At 38.7% G+C, this 25,820-nt stretch overlaps 1 protein-coding gene across 2 annotated transcripts in view; it reads right to left on the minus strand.

The window, feature by feature from the left end:
• The window catches only part of UNC80 (unc-80 homolog, NALCN channel complex subunit), a 188,401-nt gene that overhangs the window by 23,022 nt on the left and 139,559 nt on the right, over positions 1–25,820 (minus strand). For both annotated transcript variants that reach the window (XM_045559184.1, XM_045559183.1), the window contains 12 exons: positions 24,664–24,932; positions 23,029–23,163; positions 21,381–21,519; positions 20,630–20,726; positions 18,017–18,187; positions 14,876–14,968; positions 13,435–13,470; positions 12,895–13,113; positions 4,882–5,082; positions 2,616–2,739; positions 1,552–1,677; positions 203–326 (listed from right to left, as the gene is read on the minus strand). In XM_045559184.1, the coding sequence (XP_045415140.1) occupies positions 203–326; positions 1,552–1,677; positions 2,616–2,739; positions 4,882–5,082; positions 12,895–13,113; positions 13,435–13,470; positions 14,876–14,968; positions 18,017–18,187; positions 20,630–20,726; positions 21,381–21,519; positions 23,029–23,163; positions 24,664–24,932 (1,734 nt within the window). The remainder of the gene's footprint in view (positions 1–202; positions 327–1,551; positions 1,678–2,615; positions 2,740–4,881; positions 5,083–12,894; positions 13,114–13,434; positions 13,471–14,875; positions 14,969–18,016; positions 18,188–20,629; positions 20,727–21,380; positions 21,520–23,028; positions 23,164–24,663; positions 24,933–25,820) is intronic.

Below are 25,820 nucleotides of genomic sequence, written 5' to 3' on the forward strand. Positions count from 1 at the left end.
GAAGCAGAGCAGAGAAACTCTTGTCCCAGGGTAGCTAAACTGGAAAGAAAGAAAAATTCTTATTTCCTAAGGTAACCCTATTCAAATCATTCAGATCGACTTCAGTGATGACCTTCATGGGAAAAGGAAAAAGAAATAACAGCATGACATTTAAGAAAACACAACAATAATGATAAATTCCCTTTAATTAAATTAATCAGACCTTTGCTTCCAGATCCTACTGTGAGCACAAATGGGATGAGTAGATTTAAAAGCATCCCCTCCCTTCGCTCTTGATTGGTGAATGGGGAGATCACATGGCTTAAAGGAAAATCTTCTTTTAAAGCCTGTGCAGCAATAATAGAAAAGAAGATTAATTGACCACCATACCCATTTAGTATGTTTGTCTTACACAGCATGATGCAGATGGTGGCTCCCTGCTGGCTGCTCCTGTGAACTATGAGTTCAATTGTCATCTGTACAGCATACAAGATCCACTCAAAACTGATACTTTACCATGTGCTTGACATAACTGAGAGCTATATACCTAAAAAGATAGTAACATCTTGACTATTAAGTGAGAAATTATAGATTTATGGTCAGGTACAAAAACAACCTCATTTTCCCATTAATCTTCTCCATGTTTCCACCAATACATACAATAAATACTTTAGCAACAAAGGAAAAGGAAGAAAACCAGAACTTGCTCCATTTAGGAGTTAGTTAAAAGTTCTCTGACCCCTGCCAAGGCCTTCACCAAGCCGGGAAACAATAAGCAACATAGAAAGAAAGAAATGATCTTTGTACAAAGGTTATTAAAGTGCATCATTTTAGGGATGTCATTGTTTCCCTTCTGTGTGGTAGCCATTGCTCTTGATCTCTTCTCTGTCATCTACCCATTCTCTGGATGATGAACCATCAAGCTTGATTGTCAGTTAACAAACAAGTCAGTTATCCATTTGCATCAATTGTGTACTTTCCATTGATTACCGAGCTTTTCAATGATTTACCATTCTTGAAAATTGTAATAACACACAGAAATAGGCAGGAGATTTGAGATTCTGCACTTTTTCCATTGGAAATGGTTATTTTAAGAAATAAAGTGGAAGAATTTTTTTTTTTATAAAATCCCCACAATATTCAACCCACAATCATTAAAGAAAATTAAGATATTCAAAGTCTAGTAATAACATCTGAAAGAATTTATATTGCAATTCTTTCTGAAAATCATTTAAAACCAGACTGTGAATATTACTGCCTCCTTTAATTAACAATTGTGAGCTGATTATCTCTGAACCATTATTTTGCACACACATTAAATGGCTGAAGTGGTCCCTGAGGTCGTGTCAGGACTAAATGACTCTGCTATTTTTGAGATCTCGAGAAGAATTACAGAAGCACAACTTAGGGCCAAGCTCAGGGCTGTAGCTCCAAACCTATAAAAGTTTGGAGGTGTTTACACTTCTGTTTCACAGATTTTGCCCAGCCTTTGCAGAAAAAAAAGAGAACACCGTGATTTGGTGCCTCAACCAGCAACTTAATGAGCGTGACAAACAGGTAAGGCAGTCACACCTGTATCTGCAATGCTACAAGCCGGACAACAGCTGTGCTGAAGGGCAGAGGTGGTGAGAGATAAGGGCTGAGATGAAGAAGGGGTAATCCATCAGCAACACTGGAAGGTCCTACCACTCCCATCACCTGAAATACAAACAGAGCACATGACCAGCCTTGACTATTGCAATTTCATGCAACAATATTAAGGGAGTCTCAATAATAATAATAATGGTAATGATAAATTGAAGGTTGGGCATGTTACTTTCAATATTTTCTTTCTTGTTGCCTTCTTTTGATGGCATGTAATGTCTGGAGTCAGATCAATCATTATACTGGATTCAGCCAAGGTTTTGCAGAATGTTGTCTATAGTTAACTATGTCAATGAGAGATGAACCAAACAGCTATTCTAATCAGGAGTTTGGACACTTACTTGTGGATTCAGGGGAATGCAGACAACATTCTTTGATGGAGCAAATACAACAATGATGATGGCAACAGCTCTATTTGCACTAGGCATTCCAACTACAGATTTATTGCTCAACTAATTAAGCAGCAGATCCTATTCAATGAAATGCTCTAACATGGTTTCCACACATTTTACAAAACCTTGTTAGGACCAGACTCTAGATATTACATAAGTGATTAAAAAATTTCTTTCTTCCCAGAAATCTGAGACTGGCCAACTCACAGTGTCATTTTGCACTCTAAAAGAAAAAAATATCCTCTGCATTTTAGGCTCCCCCACCCCAGACTACCTCTACTTTTAGCCAATTGTGCCGTCTCCGCCACCCCACTCTCCAACTGGCAGCCCTCAACTCTCAGCGCAACTGGAAGAGGTGAATTGTCAAAGTAGTGCATGGGAAGCAGCACGCCAAGATCCCGTCTGGGTAGGGATGGGCCCCTGGATCTCCCCACACACCACCTTGAAATGTACCTCGCTATTTTAGTGTCACCTGAGCCATCTGCTTTCATGGGTAGGTAGGGGCAACAAAGTGGTTGACCTGTAAATCTTCAATTCAGAGAAGTCAATAGCAGAGTTAAATTTTGCAAAATTTCATAAGATTGCCACTTGGCTACTCACCAGATTGACACAGACATTGATCAGTGACCTAAGGTGAGGCAGGAAGGATATGATTGGCTGCCTCTGAAGTGTCAAACAAACCCCTTCAATCAAATTGCTGGCAGGCTCCCACTCAACCTGTCGCCTGGAATACAATATAGGAGCCATTAGCGGCTTGGCTCCCTGCTGGAGACAGTCTGAAACAAGTGAACGAGACAGTGGTTCTGACGCCATCTAAGACAGGATGTGTGTCTCAGACAACAAAGTGCTGCACACAGGATGACGTTTACCCATGCTGTTCCAAAAGCACAGAGCACACTGGGAGGGGAAGAAGAGACTGAGAACGTGGCAGAGGTACTCCCGCCCCACTCGACTAATGAGACAAAATCTATTGAAGAGAAAACAGAGATGATGAACGGCTTGCATTTTAAGTTCCCTGGTTTTAGCTTTGAGAGAGAGACCAGAGACTACCATTTTAGGAAACCCATCATGAGGGTAATTACTGTAATAGAACTAATCGGATCCAGGCTGCATTTCTGAAATCTGTTTATCAGACTACACATGATCACATCAGCTCTTACACCAGACTACTACTAATTGGATTTACATGGCTTAACTCCTGCCAAAAAGATCACATTAGAAGAAAATAGTCTATTTAAAAAATGTTCTTTCTTGCCTCCCAAGAGATAGCATATTTTTTGGCTACTTTGTATGGTAGTATAAATAGTGATACTGTGTATATAACCCAATTAGATGAACATGGGACTTTCTGTAATAAAAGTCAATCTATTTTGTAATTGTCTCAGTATTGAAAGATTCATCCCTGTGGCCCCAAAATAAACATATTGGGCTTTGCTGATATCAACACTATGTTTATATATTTTCCTGGGAATACTTTCAAAATTTATATTTCCTACCAAAATGGAAACTCTGCAATGACAAAATGGAAATAAATGAGGATATATTGATATCCCCGATGCTGAAGGTACCCAAGTAATACACCGATCAGATTCAGTCAACATTTCTTGTGTTGAACTAAGATCACCTAAAAATTTAAATCCAAGCCAATCCCATATTCATGGCATGCCTCTCAAGAAAATTGCCTACAACTGACCAAGTCTATGCAATAATCAAGAAATCTACTTTTGGGAAGCATGATGTTCTTTATAATAAGCTTAAATTATATGGCAAATGGGTCAGTTTATGGAGATGTTTAACATTTTTAGATATCAAGTTATTTAAGAAAAGGAATTTATTTTGACATACCCTCATAACACAATTATAAATCTTTGATAAGCCATTTGCTGATAGATACAAATGTTCTATTGGGACCACTAAAGAAATAGTGCTTTAAGAACAAGCATTTAAGATAATGTATAGGCATTCATCACCATAGTATACAAGAATATAAGAACAGACCATAAATTAGAATGAAATCTTTCAATTTGTTTTTTTCAATGACTCCTGAAGGCTGCATAAATGTGAAGACCACAGGCTAATACCTGGAAAAGTTCTGAAAAATTGAACATTAGGTGCTATACATTCTTGGGCAAGAGTTGCATTGATTTTAGTTTAGTTTAAAAGGATGGAAAATGCTCTTACTGACACAAACTTGACTTTTCCAAATTTGTGGGTTTACCAGCATCTATCAACTGAACTGTCTGCTCACTATAGTTTCCAAATTGGGCTCACATCTCCAGCTACACTGGTTCAGAGACATGTGCTAATAAGAAGGCTACCAATGGATTTTTCTCAGGCCATTAAACACATATAAAATGGTAATAATGTTCATTTAGCACCACAGATGAAAATTGGGTATTTGTTATCAACCTTGTAAGCTTTTTAACTGCTACTTGGCTGATTATTGTAAAACCTGGCATTTCTCTAAACTGGTACCTAAATATGTTAACTAGCTATGTTAAATACAGCATTTTGAACATCAAATTAATTTTTCTTCTCTGATCAGCTATTTTGTTTATAAGACATATTTCAAAAGGGATTAAGGGATACTCATTGAATTTCTTATGTGTGTCAGGTGAGGAACATGATAGCTAAGAAATGGATAGATTTTCCATGATGAACATATATATTTTTAAAGAAAATGTTATTTCCTCAAAGTGTAGATTCTGCTGCTTAGGCATTCACAGACCCGATTAGCTAGGCACATATAACAACAGAAAACTTTCAAGTCATTCATCCAACTCCCAATTGATCCACCATCTTAAAAAATGACAAATCCTAACTTTGAGGTTTGTAATATCAATAGCTGACTAGGAGGCATCCTCACCTCAAGGTAGGCATCTTATGAATTTTGTTGAACATTCTATCCAATCTCTTTAAAATGAGGATAAGGGCAGGCCTCACTGCCTCGGCTGTCCAGTCAGTAATGGGTAGCATCTCCATGATGTAGCGCCGAAGCCCACGGCTCTCCATTGTCTGAGTGTCATATGGTGCCAGCTTCAGAAGGGAGTGTGCAATTTCTGCCAACCTAAAATGATTTTTAAAAAAATAAGCTTAGAATGCAACGATGGGAAGTTTCCCACACAACATCATGCTAATCACCTCCTTCCAGTACACTAACTCTCTGAATGAAGAACATTCTTCCCAACATCCTCCACCCATCTGCTCTTCTCTTACATATCAGTACATTGATACCTGCATGCATATTAACAGATGCATATCAAATGTCCAAGTGAGCTTTATGACTTCAGAACTCCCTAAGTGCGCATAGTCAAGGTCAAAGACACACTATAAAAAGTGGTATTGGTTTTTATTGCAGCCCAAGGAGTTCTTCAAACTGCACTTCCATTTCTCGCCTTCAAAGCCACCTCCTCTCCTTTTGTCCTACACATAGATCCTCATGTTTACTGAGATTCTTTCTATAATTGGCCCAGTTGTACTGTCTGGATGGCTTTGGTTTTGGTTGCCTCTGCTTCTCAGATTTCCCAACTCAGTCCCACATAGGAACCGCCAGAGGGAAAGTTGTGCTTCCTTCAAGGTGGGCCCAGGTTCTCAGTCCCCAGAGCCATGTGTCTACATCCTAAATGTGGGATTTGCTTCAGCGGGGAATTGGCCCACAAAACTGACTGGGCAAATGGGGTTTCTGGTAAATGTAATAGTTGATTAACTAAATAATCTTTAGCGCTAGATATGGACTACTAGTTTCCAAATAACACAAATACAATGACATACATAGCCTTAAAGCCAATTTAATTTAATTTAGTATGATGGAAAAAATGTTTTAGAATTTTACAATGCCTCACAGACAAATATAGTAAGTAGATGCAGAATGTGCAGAAGATGCTATTAAGAGGAAATGTATACCCATTCATGGAAATGTCTTGAAACTATGCTGTATGATTGGAGCTTGATTTTTTTTTCCTGAAAAAGGCTTACATTCTGAAAAATATACCCAAGGTTCCTCTCATGGTGTCTGAAATGTCCACATTCTATGTTAAGGTGCTGAAAATTCCTTTGAAAACAAATTTCTTTAAGAGGAGTAATATCTTAATCTACTATTTGAATATTTGGCTTGAATCAGCATATGCCTAACCAGGCAGACAGAGGATCCTATGGAAGAGGAAAGCAGGACAGGGAAATCTTGATGGAGGAGGAGAGTAGAGAGGCCTAATGTTACCTGGGAGTACACATGTGAACGGCAGTATCAGGAGGCATGTGTAAACTGAGAGCTTTTAGGACTGTTACTAAAAGAGAAGAGGAGGTTGGAGATACAGGGACATCAGAAATAAGCTTTTCTATTTTCTGAAGCAAGTTTGCCTTGGAAAAGCTCTGAAGATAATCTCATTAGAGTCATGCAATCTCAGGGTTCAAAGAGACCATAATAGTCCTTTAGGTAGTAGGGTTCTACATGTTTAAACAAACACAACTTAAAAGGAAAACTAAAACATACAGTTTCCCAAGCCCCACCTAAGATCTATTATAATAAGTAAGAATCTCCAAGGGTTGGGCCCAGAAATCTGTATTTTTTTTGGACTTTTATTTTGGAAAATCTCAAACATATACAAAGGTAGAGAGATGAGTATATAGTACGCCCCCCACAATGTACTCATCAGTCAGATTCAGCAATTATCAATTCATGAACACTCCTGTTTCACTTACACTCCCAATCATTCCCCTTCTCCCTACCCTAAACTATTTTGAAGTACATCCCAAGCATCATATTATTTATCCATACATATTTTAGTATGTGTCTCTAAAGTTAAGGACTCAAAAAAATTAACCACAAAACACTATGACATTTATCAAATTAAAAATAATTCATTTTTTAAAAAAACGAATATCCAATCCATTTTCAAGATTCCCACTCTATCTCACAGTTTTTTTTTGAGACAGGGTCTCACTCTGTTGCCGTGGCGTCAGCCTAGCTCACAGCAACCTCAAACTCCTGGTCTTAAGCAATCCTCTTGCCTCAGCCTCCCGAGTAGCTGGAACTACAGGCATGTACCACCATGTCCGGCTAATTTTTTCTATATATATATATATTTTTAGTTGCCCAGCTAATTTCTTTCTATATTTAGTAGAAACGGGGTCTCGGTCTTGCTCAGGCTGGTCTCGAACTCCTGAGCCCAAACGATCCCCCCACCTCAGCCTCCCAGAGTGCTAGGATTACAGGCATGAGCCACCGCACCCGGCCTCTAACTCATAAGTTTTAAACACTTTTTTATTTTGTTTTTTACAAATCAGGAACAAAAATAAGGCCCATTAATTTTGATTGGTTAACATGTCTTTAAAGTCTCTTTTAATTTGTAGATTTTCCTCCTCTTCTGCTTTTCTTTTCCTTCCTTTTTTTTTCTTTTTTGCTATCTTGTTGCTATCTTGCAGTTTATCTGTTGAAGAAATTAACTGTAGTGACACTCTGGATTTGCTGATTCAGTCTCCATGGTGCAATTTCATCTATCCCACTGTCTCCATATTTGATTCAATTGGTAGTTAAATCTGGGGTCTAGATCTGCAGACTCAGTTTGGATTTTCTGTCAAGGGCACCTAACAGATGGTGTATACTTCCACCAGGAGGCACACACATGCTTCCTGTTGTAGCTCTTTTTATGACGTTAGCTGCCGTTGGTGATCATTGCACAGATCCATTAATGCATTAGGAGTGGTACAGTGGTAATACTGTGTCATTCCTTTCCTCATCTACTAACTATAGCATTTTAATAAAGAGAAATTTTGATTACTCCAAGAGGACAGGAGAGGTAGAATAAATAAATGCTTGAAAGGATCTCTAGTGCAAGAGCTCTCCAGTTGATTCTGATAGGCTCTCTGGTTTAGGAATCACAGCCAAACCATTATCTAATTCTTGGATTGTTCTATTATTGCCTCATCTGACTAGTTCCATGAATGGAAAATTCACTACTGTAGAAAGCAATTCATTCCATCTTTGGGGGTCCACACTGTGAGAAGTTCTCCTCATATCTCCTAAATTCCCTCTAATTTCTTCCTACTAGGCTCACTCTGAAAGCATAAATCCAATACATCTCCATGGCAACTCTTCATTGTCAAGTAGTTATTGTCCCTTCATCCCCACTGTCTTCTCTACAGATGGAACATTCACATTGTCCTGGAAATTGTGTGTGAATGTGGGTGTTCAAGAAATTATTTTAAACAGCCAATACATTCTTTTGTTTAGCTCTTTCTCATAAATGTGCTATGCAGAAAATAACTCTTTACACGTCAGGTTATTTGTGTGACAAAAAAGAGTACGTCTATAGGCGCTTATTTATTTTCTCTTATTATTTAATCTTTTTCTTTTTAAAAATTAAGTTTTTAATTAACAAATAATTATATATATTCATGGATTACATAGTGATGTTTTGCTATGTGTGATGTATAGTAATCAAATCAGGGTAATTAGCATAGTCATCATCTCAGACATTTATTTGTTGAGAACATTCAATATTTTTCTTCTAGCTATTTGAACTGTATAATATATTATTGTTAATTATATTCATCCCACAGTGGTATAGAACACTAGAAATTATTCCTCCTATCTAGCTATAATTTTTCATTCTTTAAAAAAATCTCTCCCTATTCCTCCCTTCTCCCTACTCTTCCCAGTCTCTAATATCCTCTGTTCTACTTTTTTTTTTTTTTTGGCTTCCACATATGAGTGAGTTCTTAATATTTTTAAAGATAACATTGAGAAATGCTTGAGAAATGATCAGTCTGTTTATTTTAAGCTTGAGAGCAGTACTTAGAGCTGAATTGAAGAGTCATTTTATAGATGACCACCTGAATTTCTCTAATTCCTGGTCATGCTAACAAAATAAATTTGCTTTGAGCATAAAATAAAATTTCCCCTTCTGGCTGGGCACAGTGGCTCACGCTTGTAATACTAGCACTTGGGAGGCTGAGGCGGGAGGATCGTTTGAGCTCAGGAGTTCGAGACCAGCCTGAGCAAGAGCGAGACCCGGTCTCTACTAAAAAAATAGACAGAAATTAGCTGGACAACTAAAAATATATAGAAAAAATTAGTCAGGCATGGTGGCACATGCCTGTAGTCCCAGCTACTCGGGAGGCTGAGGCAGAAGGGTTGCTTGAGCCCAGGAGTTTGAGGTTGCTGTGAGCTAGGCTGATGCCAGGGCACTCACTCTAGCCTGGGCAACAGAGTGAGACTCTGTCTCAAAAAAAAAAAAAAAAAATTTCCCCCTCATACACTCTTTGCTGTACTATCACATGAATACTCTCTAGGGAAGAAAACATTCCTGTGGTCCTTTCCCAGTGAGAACACAAGAAATTTTTCCATTGAAAGGGAGAGAGGGAAAGAGAAAGAAGGAAAGAGGGAGAGAGAGACTCAGAGAGAGAGATTGAATTTGCAGATCCTACTATCCTGCTGCTTTGGTAGCTCTAAGTCGGGCAAATGAAGCAACAAATTCCCTGACAGCAGAGAATCTATCTAATCAAGAGTATTTTCCCCTAGAGCCTTGCAATCAGCCATATATTCTGCAAATGCAGGAGTACAGGTTGTGTTCGACTCTGCTGCTTAACCCTTTGGCTCTATTCAGTTTTTTTCCTGAAAATATCTCCTATATTTTTTATATTAATATCATCCCACTTATTTTTTAAATAAACTCTCCTTTGGTGACATTATCCATTCTTATGACTTAAGAATGATTTAATACTACCCACACTTTATATTTATATTTAGCTATGACTTCTATATATATGTCTCCAAGTATACACTTAATTTATAAGAGGAAACCTTAAACATATCCTTTATTTGGTATAAGGTCAAAGCATATGGATTTGCTCCTACTCAGCAATGTAGAATATCTCTGTTTGTCCAGAGAATATGACAGGCCTGTCTTTATCAAAAGCTTTTTGTGAGAAATTGCATGAATAGAGGGCATTTAATCTAAATATTCCCTAGACAGTAAAAATTTTGCCCTCCTAAACATCTAAGCCATGAAATAACTGTTCTTGAATGACATTATCTTGGCTCCAGGTGGGATGCTTTTGGTGAATTGCACTGGGACATTATGCCAACTTTCTCCACTGACAGGCATCCAGCCACGTTCTCCACTATGGAGATGTTGTTGAGGACATTGTTCATCATACCACTCTTTCCTTTTAATAAACACCAACCAGGAGACAGTTGAGGCTCAGAAAACGATACAGCACAATGAAAGCCTCAGAAGTAAAAGTTTTTCATTGATCTCCTGCCCTCCTGTCTCTGGCCCCTCATTCTTTCCCAGGCTAGTCATAGAAACAAGAATCCCTCTTCTCCAAGGTGGGTCATTGAAACCAGAACCTCTTTCCCCCGAAGCCAGCCATGAAACCTAAAAATATCACTCTTTCTCCTTGCCTTTCCATGTAAAAATTGTTCACAAAGAAATTATCTGACCTACTTTGTTTGATTGTAGGTCATATGACCCCCTTTCCAGAGAGGGTCATACCCCATGCCCAAAAGGAATGAAGGCTGCACAGAAAGGCCAAGAAGAATCTAAACAGACAGGCCTTGCTGCGTTTCCCCACTCAATCTATTAGCATTAGACCCTACTCTTTTTGTCCAATCATATTTCCACATGGCTATCCATACTTTGCTAAACCTAAGTATAAAAATAGACAGCTTCCCCTGTATCTTTGGGCCTTCATTCTAAAGGCTCACGTGTCACATAAAAGTATGATCAAACAAATTTGCATGCCTTTTCTCCTATTAATCTGTTTTTTGTCAGTTGATTTTGAGCAAACCTTCAGAGGGGGAAGGGAAAGTCTTGCCTTGGCCCCTACAAGACATTTCTTGTTCTTCGTATTTAAAAAAAGTATTGTTTCACCAAACAACCGGTTATTTTTATCTTATTGACATTATGATTTTGTAATTAATCATTTTGATAACTCAGAAGCTCAAAGTCAAATTTATGATTCATGAATATCATCTTATATTATCTCATATCAATTTCCTGTGCTAATCTTATCATAAGCATATTTTTTCCCACTCATTTTTCACATTGTTCTGACTCTGTAATTGGTATATCCTATCCCACTGTATCGTATAATTTTCTAAGTTGCCTTAAATTCTTTATAAAATGATAAATACATAAGTGCACACGTGATTATAGTACTTGCAACACTGTATTATAGTTATTTTCTTCTGTATGTTTCTTGAATTGGACTGTTATAATCTTGAGAACCAGGACTTTATTTTACATCCCCAGTGGCTAGCATAGTATTTGGACCATTTTCATTAGCATTAGTATCTACTGTATCCTAGATCTGTCCCAGGCACTGAGCTAAATCTCTTAAATTACAGCTCACTTGAGCTTTGATAGGTGCTGGCCTCTAGAGGGAGCTCCAGGCCTCCCTGACTCTTGCTGTGCCTCCGGATGCCTCAAGGAAGAGTGTAGATACAGTCAGGCTATGGGAGAGTTACTGTCCCATGGTCTGTCTCTCACACACATGCATATCCATCTTTTAGGAATCTTTTGCCCTTTCTCTCACAAAATGGCTGTTGGTAGTAGTGATTTTCTGACTCTGGGAACGTGACGTTTCTCTGTTCACAAAATTACTTAGGTCAGCTAGAGGTATCAGTGGAAAAGGAAGGGGAGGGACTAAATAGAGCCCTGGCTTGCTATGGCAACAGCACTTTAACGTGCCAAACTTCCTCCGCCCCATTCTCTGAAGCCTCCCGTCTAGGAGCTGAAATTCTCAGTGTGAAATAATCTCTTCCCTATTACTGCACAACGGGGAGAATGAACTCATATGAAGCTCTGGGTGTGTGCCCACAATTCAAAGAACGTGAAATTAGCAGGAAAAAGAACCTGTACTGATTGTGCAATTCTGGCCTCTCATTTCCCTTCACTGAGTACTTTCTAATTTTTTTTCAAAGATTCATTTTTTAAAAGTCAATAAGCTGGAAATTGGTGTGTTTTGTTAAATTGCAATGTTATTTCTGAATGGCTAGAACCTAACTCTACCTTTAGCTTTATAGATACATTAAACTTTTCAAGTGAACCTTTTGTTACCCATGAAATTTTTCTTTCAAGTAATTTTTATGATCCTTTACAAACTGTTACAAATAGAAGGTCCTCTGGAATCATGTTCCTCTAAAGAATATAAAAACACAAACACGGCCTTTAGCATGAGTAACAGGTGGAATGGCACCTCCATAGGAAGAAGGAAATAGGAATGCACAAAGATGTAATTCTGGGGCCTCTCCCTGGCACAACAGAATTCAAACATTTAAATGATGACTGGCCTTAATCAGTTCAGAATTTTTACCAGGACACTTTTTTGAACTGTTGGAAGGCTGCTATGCATAAAGAGGGCTTCAGGCCCAAGCAAAGCATGGCTAGAAGGTAAAACTGCTCACTTTCCTGTAGGGCTCATTACTGAGTACTTAGGGAGTCTAGGGGCAGAATGAGTACTCCAGCAAAAACTAGTAGTGCATTTTTCATGTAAAATAACAGAAGAGAAATATTGGATTCTTGTGAAAAATTAGAATCTAGGCAGTAAATAGTACTTGGAAGAAGGCTATTTTTCTAAGAATTCAAGTCAAGAAATTTCCCTTTCCCTCTCTTTTATTGAAAAGTAAACATATGTATTGTGCTTTTCTGTCTTAAGAAAATCTACCCCGTGTCCACCATGAGATCCTTTTTGATGGACTTAATCTACACTTTACCAGAGGGTTATGTATGACATGTAACCAAGTCACAGGAAACAAATCATTCTGAGTATCTCAAGTTTTTATCCTGGAGACCTCCCAGCCCCAGTCCAACACACATACTCAGACATATGGCCCGAGCTGTGTCCACACTCAGGGCAGGGAAAACGAGGCCAGTACCTCATGTGGGACTTCACATCCAGCAGCTCCAGGGCAGTGACCCGTGGCTCTCCGGCCAGATTTTGCAAGATCTTCAGCCTTGGCCCACAGTGTTTATAGAATTCTGTGCAAATATTCAGCAGGGATTCCCGAGGTCTTCTGAACTCTTCCCGAGCAATTCGTTCATCCAATTCCTCTCGGGGAAGGCCTTGCCCTTCCTCCAGCAAATGAAGGTTTTCCCTGGGAAATTATAAGAGATTAACTAGGGGTCTGAAAATGTGTACATGTGGCAACTTCTAGAGGAAGGTTATCACACTAAAGAAATCGATAAGATTCCTAATGAATTAATGAATCAGGAGCATGAGGAGAACTTCATCTGAAGGATAAAGAAAGTTTATCAACCTAGTAGAGACTGTCATCCCAAATTATAGTGGCTTTACATTGGCCACTTCCTGGCCATTTTCAATTAAAGAAAATCTAACAGAACCATAACCCAGCTCAAAAGACAAATCATCTCAAGATGTCAGAACTGGTAAGAAATTAGAGCAAGTCTTTCTGTACCTGATAAAGTGCAGTTTGGCTCCTTGTTCTTGGTACCTGGGAGTCAGAAAAACAGTCTACATAACTATCAGAGCAAGAACAGGGTCCCCTTGCTGGGGCTTCCTATTGACATTTTCATATGAAAAGCCCCAGAGCTATGGAATATATAAAAAGCTATACATTTTGATAAGCTCACAAATACACACATATTAATCCTAAAATAGAAAAGCTTTATCTTTCATTTGGCTGTACATATGCTGCAATTACAGCTGCTATGAAAGCTATTTCATTGCCATATAATTTGGGTAAAGACAAACATTATAAAGACATATACCAACTCCTGGAATGTAGCCAAATGAGAGAAGTTTGGAAATTTTGAAATCTTACTTACAGTTTTAACACCATGTGCTCTGTTTGAGGTGATCAGAGGAAGAAACCTGGATGGCTTCCTTTGAGTTCTGGAGACTTATTGCTTTACGAATGATTGATAACAAGACTCAGAAGGCCTCTCTCTCCTTGCACCATTCATCTAGTATTTGAAGCTAACCCAATGTGCCTAGAGAAGCCCTTAAATATCACTTAAACTACAGTTTATCATTTTTCCTTAATATAAGAAATTAAGACATGAGTTAACCATCCCATCAGGCAATTTATAGTTGGGGTTGGAATTTATTTATTTTTGTCTTTAATATGAGTATATATGATGAATAGGGAACTCACTTTACATAAATAATGCTATACACTTAAAATATACTTCAGAGAGAGTAGAAAATTATTTAAGTTTCTCATTATGATCTCTCTGCTAACTACTTCTTACTGGGAAAAGACTATTTTCTCCTAAGCTGATTTTGGGTTTGCCTTATCTTAAATCTCTCTTGGAGGAGGAAGCTAAACTTTTTTGTGTGTGTTGGAGTATTTAAGGTTAACACAGATAGAATGAAACAGGTAAAATATTAACTAGTATAAATAGTGTCTGAGTTACACCAAAACAAGGAATGGAGATTAAGTGAACAATCACAGAAAGGCATCATTTGAGGACATAAGTCAAAGTTTGGATGAAATGTCTGTAGAAAATTTGTCCAAATGAAAGTAAGTCAGTTCTTACTGCCCTGGGGATGAAAAACCACCTCCCGATTATTTTTGTTTATTTGCCTTTTGTTGGAGGCAAATGAAACAACACCAGACTAGTTCAAAGACCACCCAGGAGGCAGAGACCATCCAGCATGCTCACGCAAACAAACCAACACGAATGCCAACTTATGAAGGGTTTTGGATATCTCTTTGACAGTTTCAAAAGAAGCCTCAGTATTTTCTTGTAACTCTAAACTCTCACTTTCTTTTCGTTTCCTTGGAGGTTTTCACACTCAATATTGACTATTTTAAGGATTCCTTTCATTCCCGACAGCTGAAATTCAGGTTGTATGAAACTGAGAGATCATAGAGGAATACGGCAGTGAATTACCTGGTGTTCACGCCAGATGACATGGTGTGGTTGGCTGTGGTGGCTCCCTTATGACCTTGGTCACACCTGCTCATCTGTGGGGCCGTCATGGGCCTGTAACAACGACAGCAGTCACCACAAAACAACAAAACTGGAAACATTTATGAAATCCTCATGTTAATGAGGTTCACATGAGTTTTAAGTTAGTTTTGAAGTCTTAGAAAGACAGGCTGTCTAGCTTTGGGCTTTTCTGTCACACATTTTCTCTCTGTTCTGAGAGGCACTTTATATGGAACATTGATTCCCAAGAGTCTATAAACTCACCAAGATTTAAGTTCTTCTACTTCCTAGTTCTGAGCAGTAAACTATGACTCTTCAAAAAAGACATTTATGAAATCAAACTTCTAAGTTGGTATGGATTCAGTGAGAGTTAAGAACTGATTCTTCAATTCTGCAGGTACCAGGCAGTCAACCATTAAGTCAACCAATAAGTAAAAGGCAAGAGGGTACATACCACTTTGGCCACCTACACCACATTCAACAACTCTGTTTTGCTGAGAAACTATCAAGAAATGAAAGAATTCTCCTAGTCAAAATTATTCCTAAGCCTATCCAGAAAAGTGAGTAAATCTGTATTTATTACAAGTCAGTAATTTAGGTGCTTAGTAATAGATCTGAATCATCTTATGTTATATCTGCAAGGTTTACTTTAAATATTAGGTAAAATTTGCATCTGTATTGGCATTTGGGACATAAAAGGGATAATATAGTTTTTCAAAGCAATGGCTTTTATGAAATCTTTAAGGCTTGCTTCTATGTCGCTCATTTTCTGTATGCTGGGTATGCCTGGAAAATAACTAAGCTTTTAACAGCCACACCAGCTCTTCCCTGGCAGGCAGAACTTAAAGATGACCCCTAAGAACTTTGCCTCTTGGTGTTACTCCAGTGATTATGTTACCTTACATGTCAAAGAGGGAGAGTATCTGGGTAGGTCTAATTTAATCACACCAGCCCTTTAAAAGCAGAGAGTTTTCTCTGGCTGACGGCAGAGAGATTTGAAGCATGAAGAGGATTTAAGGCACTGTTGCTGGCTGGAAGATGGAGGGCGGCCCTGTGAGAAGGGGTGCAGAATGGCACCTGCCCGACAGCCAGTGAGGAAACGGGATCTCAGACCTAAAGGATTCTGCCAAAAACCTGAATGAGCTTGGAAGTGCATTCTTTTCCCAGTACTTTCAGACTGATCAGCACCTGGATTCCTGCCTTGTGAAACACTGAGCAGAGAACCCAGTTGAGCATTCCTAGATTTCTTGCCTACAAAACTGTGAGATAATGAATGCATTTTGTTGTAAGCCTCAAAGTTCGTGGTTATGTGTTATACAGCAATAGAAAACTAATACACTTGTAATATAATTATTTATTTAATGTTACCTATATAACTGTTACATTTCTTTTTGTTCAGATAAAGAAATTAGGAGTGTGGAAGTGAAGGGGATTCTTACCTTCTTTTTGTAAAAATAATGGAGCCAATTTTGTTGTAACTACCAACCCAATGAGGCTAGTCTTCTATCCCACCAAAATAATAATAAATGCACTGAAATATTTAAAGTCACAGAATTTGAAATGCCAGGGCTCTATTCATAACTCTTCATGGAATTTGAGGTAAGTCAATTTTGGATAAGTTAATTGACTTATCCTTATAAAAGGGAACAGAAAGGAAGACAACACCAATATTATAAAATATGAGGAGAAATAACTAAAGTGGAATTTGGAGAATGTTGACTACTTTTCTCTCCTCTGATCGTAGGAGGGCGCTAGTGACATAACCAGACAGGTACAGAAGGAAGAGTACAAGTCTTATATTTCTCCTTCAGATGTTCTTTTTCCCAGGAATTTCATGATACCATCAACAAAGCATTGGGACTATTTTGCATTAGAAAAGGCAACCTGTCCTGGTTTTCTGTTCCACCTCTTCCCATTTCCTTAGTTTAGGTACCTACGAGCATTTCAGGAGGATAGTCTACCCAAGGGTATATTCTGCGTGCCCAGGCTGGCAGTGTGGCTCATTATTAGGAACTAAACACATATCGAAGTTAATGAATAACAATCACACTCACTCTCTCACTTGCTGATACATGCTGAAAAAGTCCTCCTGGGACTAAAGGACTTCCCTCTTACTAACACAGCAAGATGAAGCTGGGGAAGTTGGTACTTTTTGGTGGGGGCATAGATAGAATTTTGTGCTTAGGATCTGGCAATTCAGACAGGACACAGAGCATGGCAGAATGAAATGAAGGAGCAAAGACACAAACCCAGGACAGAGGCTTCCCTATCTCTACCTTGGGGAAGAATATCTGCTTCCAGATAATTTAGATAGAACAGAGAAGGAAAGTCAATCCTATGCATAGTGTCCTGCATCCACCTTCCCCATGCTCACTCTACCTTTGTCCCATCCAGAATCCCCATCTGGCCCTTCCATGCCCTATGGTAGCCCAATTCCTCTGCTTCTGCACCCAAGAATTTTGTGACAGGACTAGTATCTTGAACTCTGTGTAGGGCTGAACTCTGATGCCAATTTACCTTTCCATTCCCAGATTTCTCAACCCTCTCTCTCAGCATTGTTTAGTCCTGTCCCACAGAGAGTCTGTTCATTCGTTCTATTGCTAGAACAAAATTCTGCTCTTTATATTTGTTGAGTGGTTTCTGAAATTATAGTAAAAAAGTGCAACCTTTCGCAAACAGTAAAACAAAAGATTGCTCAGTTAAAATTGCAGACATTTCATGTCTCATAAAATATCATAACAAATAAAAATGTGGATGACATTTTTATAATTACTAAATTGGCTCTTTTACAAAAGATTTATTTACCACCAGGTTAAAACTTCCAGAGAAGCTCAGTAAGCTATTTGCAAATGTGTGTTTAGCAATGATGGCATTATTATTATCATTTTATTATTATTACTACTACTACTATTCAAAGTGCTTAGCATTATTTATCCAAATAACTTAGGAACTGTTTGCAGTTATAAGCTATAAAGGGCTGAGTTCGGGTAGGTATCTGTGAATAAAGATTGGGTTTTAGAGATTTTTAGCCACACTTTTGCTTCATCTTTTCAGTGGACACATATGGCTTAAGGCTGTGGATGTTTCTGCCAGTGGGATTACCTGGTGAGGACCTCTACACTGTATAAAAGGGCCTGGAGGGATGTTGCAAGAGCAGCTGTGGCAGCAATCTCCTCCCGGGCAGCAGGTACCGTCTCCACCTGGGACGTCTGCCTCTTCAGCTTTTGTAGGTAACACGGAACCAAAGCTTCCAAGACCATCAGCATCTGAAGACTTTAAGCGACAGAAAGAAAAACCGAGTCACATTTCGCATTCTGCTTTCGTTGGTTGTGTCGTATTTAGGAGCATGGAAAAATGAAAAGCCTCTAGAGAGATGATAAATTCTAAGCCCCCTTGCTACCCCACCCTAATCAATAGTAGCTAGAGCTGCGGGAAATGTTGACCAACATTAATAAATTAATTAAGCATCTGCCAAAAGGTGATGAATCCTGCCTTAAGGAAGCCCGTGATCTAGTCAGGGGAATTAGTCATATATACTAATAAATAGGCAAAAGAACACAATGATAACAGTTGGAGCTATACAGTCCACCTAGAGAAACAGGCTTCAGAATCACCAACAAAGCTTCTATTCAGGAATTTGCTGAGAGTGATTTTGTAGCTGAAACAATTTTGAAACAATATAAAACCCTTTCCTGACAGGCTGGCTTCCTAAAGCCTGAACAATTTATAGCAAGGGTCTTTGGAAACAGCCACTGTGATGAGGTCTGGCGATGCCTGCTTTCTAGAGTCGGTGAACCCCACTCACTGGATAGGCTGACACTCAATTTAGCACTGGGATGTCAGAAACATCACCTCAGAAGGAGAAAAAATATATATATCAAGTCCTAAAATGAGAGGAGAGATAAAATGGGATAGAAGTAATATTTGAGGTGTTACTAGTCAAATTTCCTAAAATTCTTGAAAGCTATCAAGCTTATATTTGAGAAGCACTATGAATCCCAAGAAGTATAAAGACAAAGAAAATCCCAACGAGGCACATCACAGTCAAACTGCTGCAAACCCAAGGTAGAGAGAAAATGTTAAAAAGTAGCCAGAGAGAAAGACACATTAAATTCAGGTGAGCAATGAGACCTAATACTGATTTTAGCAGATATGATGGAAGTCAGTAGAAAATGGAATATTTTCTTTAAATTGTTAAAAAAATTGCCAATATAGACTTGTAGATCAGGAGAAACTTTATATTTTAAAATGTGTAAGAAAAGAAGACTGAAAATTAATAATCTAAGTGTCCATCTTAAGTTAGAAAACAATAAATTAAGTCCCAAGAGAATGAAAGGTAAAAAATACTAAAGATAAGAATGGAAATAAAAAGCAGGAAATAAACCTACAATAGCAAAAATCAACAAAGCCAAAAATACTGGTTCTTTGAGAAGGGAAACAAAATTGTATTCCAATGAGAGATATCTCAGGGAACAACCGCTTAAGAAACCCTAACTCCACCAAGGCAGTAAGAAGACCTCTGATTTAAACTGAGCAGAATGGGAAATTAGGGAGGATTTTAAAAAATGATGTTTAACTCACAATGACAAGGGAATTTATGAACTTTAATTCCTTTTGATTTCAATGTATTTGAATTTTAACTTGAAAAATTTTCACATCTCACGGGAAATTTGGTAAAAAATGTCAATGGGAGGATTTTTTAGTTCAACTTGGGGGTTTGCTTAATGTTGTCACTTACTCTCAATGCAGAATCCCTGAAACAGCCTATAAACAATGTAGGGGGGACATATTCGTAATGGAAAATAGACTAGGGAGTAGATTTTTACATTCAGGCACAGAGTGGTTATGGAGTTAAGGCAGGGTTTTGAGCCATCCTGGAAACCTTTCTGGAGCTGTGGTACTGTAGGAGGAGCAGGGAAGTAAGAGCAGGACCATCCTGGTAGGCTGCAGGTTTGCTCTCCTGAGGGTGACAGCCACACTCCTGGTTGCACAGCATAATGTTTAATCTCCATCATTTAAAACAACACAAAGCTGGGAATGTTGGGGGAAACATTTCTTACTCATTACTCCTGTTTCCTTCCAGGAGAGAGAGTTCAATAAGTATAAATCCTGGCTCCTCTTGGCCCTTTATTCATTCTGTTCTGGGGGAGAAGGAAAGACTTAAATAAAGATATACTGGGCACGATCAGCTTGGCTCCTTCCTTCTCCCTGGAAGAGCTTGCTAACAGAGCAAAACTTTGGATAGAGAGATGAGACTTCTGTATCAGACCAGAGCCAGCATCCTTGAATGGGGATGATGCACTCTCCACGTGAGTCTTTCGGATTCCCCGCACTGGCCAAAAGGAAAGGCGAGATTTATATTCTTGCCTTTTGTATGACAGGGGTTCTTACTGCTCCTTGAAAGGAGTTTTCTTTACTAAATATCTGTCTTGAGATTTTCTTTGCTACTAATTTGTATTACATGTGAGGAAAATATTTTCTAACAAAACTCCTTAGTATCTGCACAAATTCCAAATTAGATTTCAAATAAATGAAGATTTACTGTGTTTTCCAGAATCTCTGCTATGACAAGTTTCCTTAATTTAGTTTTTAAAAACTTAACTTGCCAGGATGTTACAGACTGATATTACTAAACATAACCTTTATATTGCTTCAATTTTATTGCCTTTGCCACAGTTACTTGTCACAAGGCACAGGATAAAGGGCTGCAGTTACCTTCTGAAAGATTCAGGAGCATAGGCGACCACAGTAACACAGAGCTTAATGGCTTCGCTGATAGAGAATGTCAGGTCTTCATTTCCATAGCAGAAATCTGAAGGAACAGAAAGTCAAGGCACACGGAGTGGATGCTGCTGGGGATAAAGAACTTATCATTCCTAACACTGTCTTTCCAGTTATATTTGGTAGCTTTTTCTTTGTTAGATTTTATTCTTAAACCGTGCAAACTATTAATTTCTTCATCTACAGGGAATAAAATTCTGTTTTCTATTTCTGAACCACAGAATGAAAAATAAAAGTGCTTTTTGGGGGTGGTTTTGAAATCTCACCTAATAGGAAACACTGAAGGGCATTTAAATAGTCTAAGGTAAAACCTTTGAATTACCTCTAGTTCTACACATTTCATGATAATAAAAGACCATTTTGGGGGGTTATTTACTTAGAATTACCCAAGATAATGCAACTTCCTGAAAACTGCAGTGCTAGAGCAGTGATCTACTGAGCATCATTTTAATATAATTTTCATGGCAGAAAATTCCTTACTCCTTAGAATCCATAAGAAATTTAAGAAAAACAGGAGGTAGAAAAATGTATTCATTCAATTTATACCATTGTTTCATTTATTTTTGCTGTTTTTATTTAGCTCTCCCTATATAATTATTATATTTATAGAATATATATAACTATACACACACACACTTAGCAATTACAGCAAGAAACAGGATGTCAAGGCAAATTTTGCTTTTACCTAATGACTTAAGAGGCTTCTCAGCTTTGACTAGCTCCAAGATGTCTAATATATCAGTGGTCTCTCCCTCCAGGGACTGCAGCAAGTCAAATAGGCACTGAGCTGACACGCCTTTGCTGGGCCCATTGTTGGCAGCATCCTGTACAAAAAAAAAAAAAAACAATTTCAGTTTAGTGACTCCCACCCTAGTACTAATATAGTTTGACAGGAATTCAAATTTTATAACACTATCACCAATAATAATTACAGCATCTGTCTGGTATTCAGCTTACATAATTCTTCATCCAGCATTGCTGTTGCATGATTTTGGAGTGGTACACCTGACTTTTAAAGGATCTCTTAAATGCTAATCTGGTACAAAAGAGATAATTATGGAAACTCATAAAAATACAGCAATATATGAACTGCCAGAAAAGTTCATGCCAGTAGCTCCTTTGGTCTAAGACTGTAGAACTAAGGAAATTTTCACAATGGATTGGTTGGATACCACAAGCATGTTTGGGGAATATATGTTTATTTTAACTAACAACTCTGGGAATTTCACAGGTCTTGTTTGACAACATATCTCCAAAATGAGATACTTGCTATTTCAAATCTATTTAAAATGGCTTTGATTCATTCACTGAAACAACAAATTTTTATTAAGTTCTTCTGTGCCAGGCACCATTCTCTGCACTGACATTATAGCAAACCAAAACCAAAACCAAATCACAAGCCAAAAAAACACAAAAACAATAACAACAAATAAAAACAGACAAACAAGCAAAACGAAGGTCTTGCTTGCATGGAGCTTAAATTCTATTGCTGGAATGTAGTAGAGATACATGTTAATGAAGCAAACACATGTATAACATGATACAGTAGTAAATGCCCTGAAGAAAAACAAAAATAAATCAGGGCAGGTGATAGACAGTGACAAAAGGGAACAGGAATTGTGAAACCCTCCTTTTACCATTTTCTGTTTTCCATCCCCTTTATGAATTGAACGTTGAAAAACTGGAGAGTTGGTCTATTTACAACTTAGGGGCTGAGAGGAGGGTTGAGAAGCAATGTTGAAGAGAAGTGATATTCTTGTTGAAAGAGAAATGATTTATGGCATCACTGACTGAATAAAGAGCTGAGACTGGATATACAAACTGACAATGGCCAGACCACATATACACATAGAACTCTCACTCACAACCTGCAGCAACCTGCCCAGAAAACCAACCCACTGTCTACAACAACCAGCCAGGAAGCCAGCCTGCTGTAAGTCAGACCATTAGCTCTAGTGGTAACCAAACAATATCCCCTGTAATAATTGGCCTGAAATGGCCAGGACTTGATTAATAACTGATAGCTTTCCTAATTTTTGTCCTCCCTTCCAACTTAGGACCAACCAGAGAAAGCCAATTATGTCCCCCTGACCAATCACATAGGATGCTTTGCTTCTAGTTAGCTCACCTACAGCTTCCCCAGGCCAAGAGCCTCCAATCAGGGCATGCCATTTTCTCCACTACCAAGCTCACCCACTCTTCTCCCTGCCTCTGCATGTTTGCCAAAGCACAAGTGCTGACGGCTGACTCCCTTGCTTTAGCAAGCTCTGAATTAATAACCTTTGCTTTTCTCATCTGGTTGGTCTTCATTTATTTCCACCAAGCTTACTTACAGGAAATTCCAGGAGAGGGGCCACACTAGCAAAGAGCTGGAGCACAAAGGGCTTCCGGTGTAGAATGTAGAACTGGTGGCAGGCAAATTCGATGGCTTGACGCAACTGGGGATTGCTTTCATAGTCAGAATATACCTGTGGAAAAATGCTACATGTTCAAAAAATGCCTTGAGAATGTATCAAAGTTATGCTTGCTTTGAAAACTCAAAGCCATGGGAAGCAGGGAGGGGAATGGCTAATTTCCTAAACTGGTGAAGGGGAGTGTGAAATGGTATAAGCTTTCTTGAGAGAAATTTGGTAACATACATAAAAATCCTAAAAAATCTACATATACTTTTTTCCCCAGGAAATTTGTGACTAGGAATTTATCTCAAGGAAAGAACTACAAAAATTTACGAAGTATATATATAAGAATGCCTGCTGTAAGATTGTTTGTACTAGTGGAAAATTTGAAACAACTTAAATTATTTGTAAATGGTGGTTGGTTAAGTGAATTATGGTACATGCAAACAATGGAATACTGTGCAGTAATTTTTAAAATGCTATAAAGCTAAGTGTAGCTACATTAAAAATGCATGTGATATTCTTAATGTTACATGAAAAATGTAGGTTACAAACTTGAAGATATGGTATAATCCAGCTTTTTTTCCTCCAAAAAGTGTGTGCATATGTGTGTGTGTGTGCTTGTGTGTGCACACTTGTGTGGGACAGAGCGCTAGGATTTTCAAGAAGTGTAAACAGTATTATCTGGGAGGGAATATTACAGGTGATCTTTTTCTTTTTAAACTTTCTTCATCTTCTGAATCTTATAAAATAAGCATAACTGTTTTTGGTAATTGGTAAAAAAAACTTATTAAAAACAGAGAAAACTGCAACTATTTAAAAACAGGGCAGAGAGTCCTGTGATAGTAAGAGTAAACTTCTTGCCCCTATAAGTTAAGCAAACTCCCTTTTGCATAAACATGTATTACTTTCATAATTTTTATTAAAACTTGTCCCAAAATAGAGAACTAGGATGAGCCCCCAGGCCCTGCCTGAATTTTATTCAGGACTCCTAAATGTAGTCAGGAATACATTATACCATGAGTAAATAGAAACTGTTCCTGCTAAATTCTCCTGCTCCGATCCTATCACACCAAATTTAGTGGCAATGAAAACCTCTATTCAGATAGAGATCAGAGAATCTCTTGGGAGAAATATCAGCTGAACACTTGCCATGCATGTGACTGGAGAACAGTAGTTCTCAAACTTTCTAAGGCATCAGAACCACCTGGAGGTCTTATTAAAAATGCCCTGACTCCAGAATTTCCAACTCAGTAGATGTGAGGCAGGCCCAAGAATGTGCATGTCTAACAAGTTCCCCGTTGACATGGAAGCTGCTGGTCCAGAGACCACACTTCGAGAACCATTGGCCTTGAAGAAATGGGGAAATCATATCCCAAGTCTGGGGGCATGTCAGGACAGAATGGGATATTGTGAACTTTTGGAAATGTATAGGGGGATTTCATTAGGTGCCTCCTGTTGTCACAAAAGAAATAACTGTTATTACAAAGTGTTAGTATTAGATCTCGTTGAACTGCCAGATACGAGCAGTACTCAGATTCATGTTCTGGTTGGGAGAGGAGATTCCGGCACCTGCAGCATGGTGGGGAGGATCCATTGGTAGCCGCTGAGAGAGAAGAGGTGGTTGAAGTGCACAGCAGTGTTGATGACGGTGGCAGCGTACTGCCTGAGCAGGGCACTGTCTTCCGGGTGCAGGATCAGAGCCCCGTTAAACACGTTGAGGAAAAGCATGATTTCGTCTCCCCACGGAAACTCGCTGGGCATGCCCAGGAACATCTCCTCCAGCAGCTGGATCCATAAGCTTTTCTGAAGAGTGTCAAGGCCGAACAGTTCCTTCCCAGCTGTGAGGACATGAAACAGCAGAGACGGAATTAGCCCCACACCAGTCCTGTCAGTGTGAGGAGAACAAACCTGAGGGCGTTGTTGTTCTCCATTCGTTGCAACTCCTGGATGTGGAGATCCATTGCTGAAAAGCTTTCCAGCACAATATTACTGGCACTGGTGCAACACTTCCTAGTTCCCAAAGGACTGGCATCATCACCTCTTTGATTTAATTCTGTGGGCAAGACAGGGTGGGCATTTGCAGCACTTTGCTGCTAAATTAGCTGTAGCTTTAAGGAAAATAAGTTATTTCAGCTAGAAGATGGCAGGGCTAAGACTAGTGCTTGGTGTTCTAATTACTGGTCAGACTAGAGCTCTTTCCGCTATTGCTGTGTAGCTTCTGGGCGAAGATGTTGAGCCACAGGGATCCTAATTTAAGTAAATTGTCTCAAGTTCTTAATAACTGAGTCACAGAGTGAGGTTCCAAAGTGGGTCTCTTTTTGTTTCTCTGTCTCTGTCTCACTCTCTGTCTCTCAATTCAGGCATAATTTAGAGTAAAATGCACAGATACTAAATGTACAGTTCAATGGGTTATGACAAAAATATACACTCATGTAACTAGGGAAGTTCCTTCATGCCCCTTCCCAGAAAATTCATTCTCTCCCAACCCAGAGGCAGCCACTGTTGTGATTTCTCTCACCCTAAATTAGATTTGCTTCTTTTTGAACTTCATATGAATATCTGGTCTTTGCTGAGTCAAGTACTCCCTTCCCTAACAACACCATCAACTGCTTATGATTCGCTTAGAGCAGTGGTCTCAAAGCTTGGTGCTAGGAATAGCAGCATCAGCATCACCTGAGGACTTGTTAGAAATGCAAGTTCTTGGGCCCCATCCTGAAACCTGGAGC

Source organism: Lemur catta, chromosome 8 (genome assembly GCF_020740605.2).
Source record: "Lemur catta isolate mLemCat1 chromosome 8, mLemCat1.pri, whole genome shotgun sequence".
Taxonomy (NCBI): Eukaryota; Metazoa; Chordata; class Mammalia; order Primates; family Lemuridae; genus Lemur; species Lemur catta.